The sequence below is a fragment of the Mya arenaria genome, chromosome 13 (assembly GCF_026914265.1).
Source record: "Mya arenaria isolate MELC-2E11 chromosome 13, ASM2691426v1".
In the NCBI taxonomy this organism is placed as follows: Eukaryota; Metazoa; Mollusca; class Bivalvia; order Myida; family Myidae; genus Mya; species Mya arenaria.
The window spans coordinates 32,163,602-32,166,178 of NC_069134.1; the positions used below are offsets into that span (position 1 = coordinate 32,163,602).

The 2,577-nt window shown below is 39.2% G+C and overlaps 1 protein-coding gene across 1 annotated transcript; it reads right to left on the minus strand.

Moving 5' to 3' along the window:
* Positions 1-326: 326 nt before the first annotated feature.
* On the minus strand, positions 327-1,791 carry LOC128215203 (growth hormone secretagogue receptor type 1-like). Its single transcript, XM_052921911.1, has 2 exons — positions 1,761-1,791; positions 327-1,342 (listed from the first exon to the last, which is right to left on the minus strand). Exons 1-2 carry the CDS (start codon positions 1,789-1,791, stop codon positions 327-329), a joined length of 1,047 nt encoding a protein of 348 aa, XP_052777871.1.
* Positions 1,792-2,577: the final 786 nt, after the last annotated feature.

A 2,577-nucleotide genomic window follows, 5' to 3' on the forward strand; every position in this document is an offset into this window, starting at 1 on the left:
AATGGTTCATTCAAACCTGCTAGCTGAGCCCAAATGTTACATGTACTATAATACTGAACGTTGTACTGTATTTAACAATAAAATTACGGTACACAATACTAATGTATACAATACTCATGGTGAAGTCTTCAATGGTTTTGATTTTTTACGTTGTCTATTAAACAACCATCACTATCTCATACGTACAGATCATATACAACATTTCAAGAAATGACGCAGTTCAACTCAAACATTATCTGGAGAAAACTACACATGATATTAAATCCGTTGAAGTACACTTTTCACTATCGCTGAGTTAATGTTACTACCACAAAAGTTGACTCAGTTTATAGACGAATCACTTCTTCCTTAGTTTCCTTCGTGCTTCTTGCGGTAAGGCTTCTAATAGAAGTTCTTTGTCTGTGAAAACATTTCCTTAACTCATATCTGAAGTTCTTTCCAGACAAAATGTAAATAAAGAAATTTGCAGCGTAGTTAAGAAGGGAAACCACAATAGCAACGTCAAGGTATGGTGTCACCGCAACATAGAATGAATATGCATCCCGACCCCTCGCTTTCACAATCATGTCCAGAATCAACGACAACGTCAGTAAAGGTAACAGCGTCCCGAGATAAGTAAATGAAACTGTAAGAAGCATACACGTTGTTCGGTGGGTTTTCCGCATGGCACGGTGGTGCCGATTCTTTTGTTCAGCTCGCGAGTTGATCTCGTGTCGTATTTTGAATATTTGGTAGAGAACGAGTCCGTTACAAACAAGAACGAACGTCACCGGTAGAATAAACGTCAGGGTCATGTGGTAAAAGTAGATGTGAAGATTTGAGTACAGCTCGATAAAACTGTCACTTGCTCCACAGTTTCTGGACTCAAGTTGTTCGACCATAACGAGGCGAAATGCCTGACTAAGACATATGGCAACAAATAAGGCGATAATAGCCAGTGTTGCCCCTGATCTTCGCCTTATTAGGAACTTTTTAAATGGCATGCATACCGCAATGAGTCGTTCCAAAGCCATTAACACTATGAGCCATGAGGACATCAGATAACAAATGTGTTCCGTGAAATTGAATATCTTGCAGCCGAAATCATCGAAGCTGTGAAATATTACTCCTGATGAAGAGTTAGTTTGGAAGTATTCATCAATTGATCGTATTTGTCGGATAATCAGCGTTAAAGTATCAAAGACGGCCAGAGCACTTAGATACTGCGAGTAAGATTTATGACGCAACGCTTTTGATTTCATGACGACCAGAGAAAGGATGTTGCCGATAATTCCTGCAGTCACAATTAATGGGGTTAAGACAGTCTTCAGCCAAAATCCCCATTTTACCGGCTCTCGTAGGTCTGAAAACAAAGGAGCAACTTTGAATGAAGAATTTATTTATGCCAAATTAACTAGTTATTAATCAATAAAAAGTAAGTCCTATGCGATGAAATACTTACTTTAAGAAAAATCACTAGGCATGAATGATACACGTACATAGCAAGATGGCGTTGGGTGGTCACGGATTTTATGCACTCCAAGTGAAAACTTTATAAAATTGATATGAAATGGATATTTTGTAAAATGAAGAGTAAATACATGGACTATTAGTTGCGCAAAACTGTTCTGTACTTTTGTCTTGGAGAAAAATACTGTTTTTTGTGTGTACGAGTGCATTACATTTTTCTCGTGCTTGTTTTCAACGAGGTACAAAATAGCGGCTAACTTTTCCCAGGTAGATATTTCTCGGGACGATGATATGGGTGATTGGGAGGTTACGGCCAAGAATACTAGTAAACGGAAGCGCCATACTATTAGTGCTAGTTCGGTTCCTACAGGCGAGGACTTTGAAGTGCAAGTAATAATACCAAACTATCAATGTTTTATGAAGAAATATTGAATTTGAAAGGTGAACAAGCCAGTACACGTGAACTGATATCAATATCCAATCAGTACATGAAAATTGCCTGTGATAAGACTAACGGTATTTCCTCGGTCATTAACCAACAGTCAACACTTCTCAAAACGCTCTCGTATAAATCCATTGATATCGAGGCACGTGGCAGACGAAATAATCTTATATTTCGAGGGATCAAGGAGACCCGTTATGAAAACAATGCGGTGCTTTTAATGGAGTTTTTAGCTCACCCGCTGCAAATTGATACAACTGGAGAAGTGATTACTCGTGCACATCGATTAGGCCCCATTAAGATGGGTCAAAGCTATACTAGGCCAATTATTGCAAACTTTATAAACTTTAATGATGTAGAACATATTATGTCCAATGCAAAAACACTTAAACATTGCCCTGGTTATTCCATTGATCGAGATATGCCAAAGGAAATTATTGACGCCAGGAAACGCTTATGGGGGCAGTTTAAGAACGCCAAGGAAGATAACCCCGGGTCCAGCGTGCGTATCGTTTATCCGGCCAAACTCCTCTGTGGTAACCGTGTAATCCAAGATGAGTTTCCCGACTGGCACTCTGTACTTAATCAGTCCAGGTTAGTTGATTTTCCCATACTGGACACACATGAAAAATGTGACGTCACGTCGTACAACTTTTTGTCGCCAATAGACAGGACATCAGTTTCTC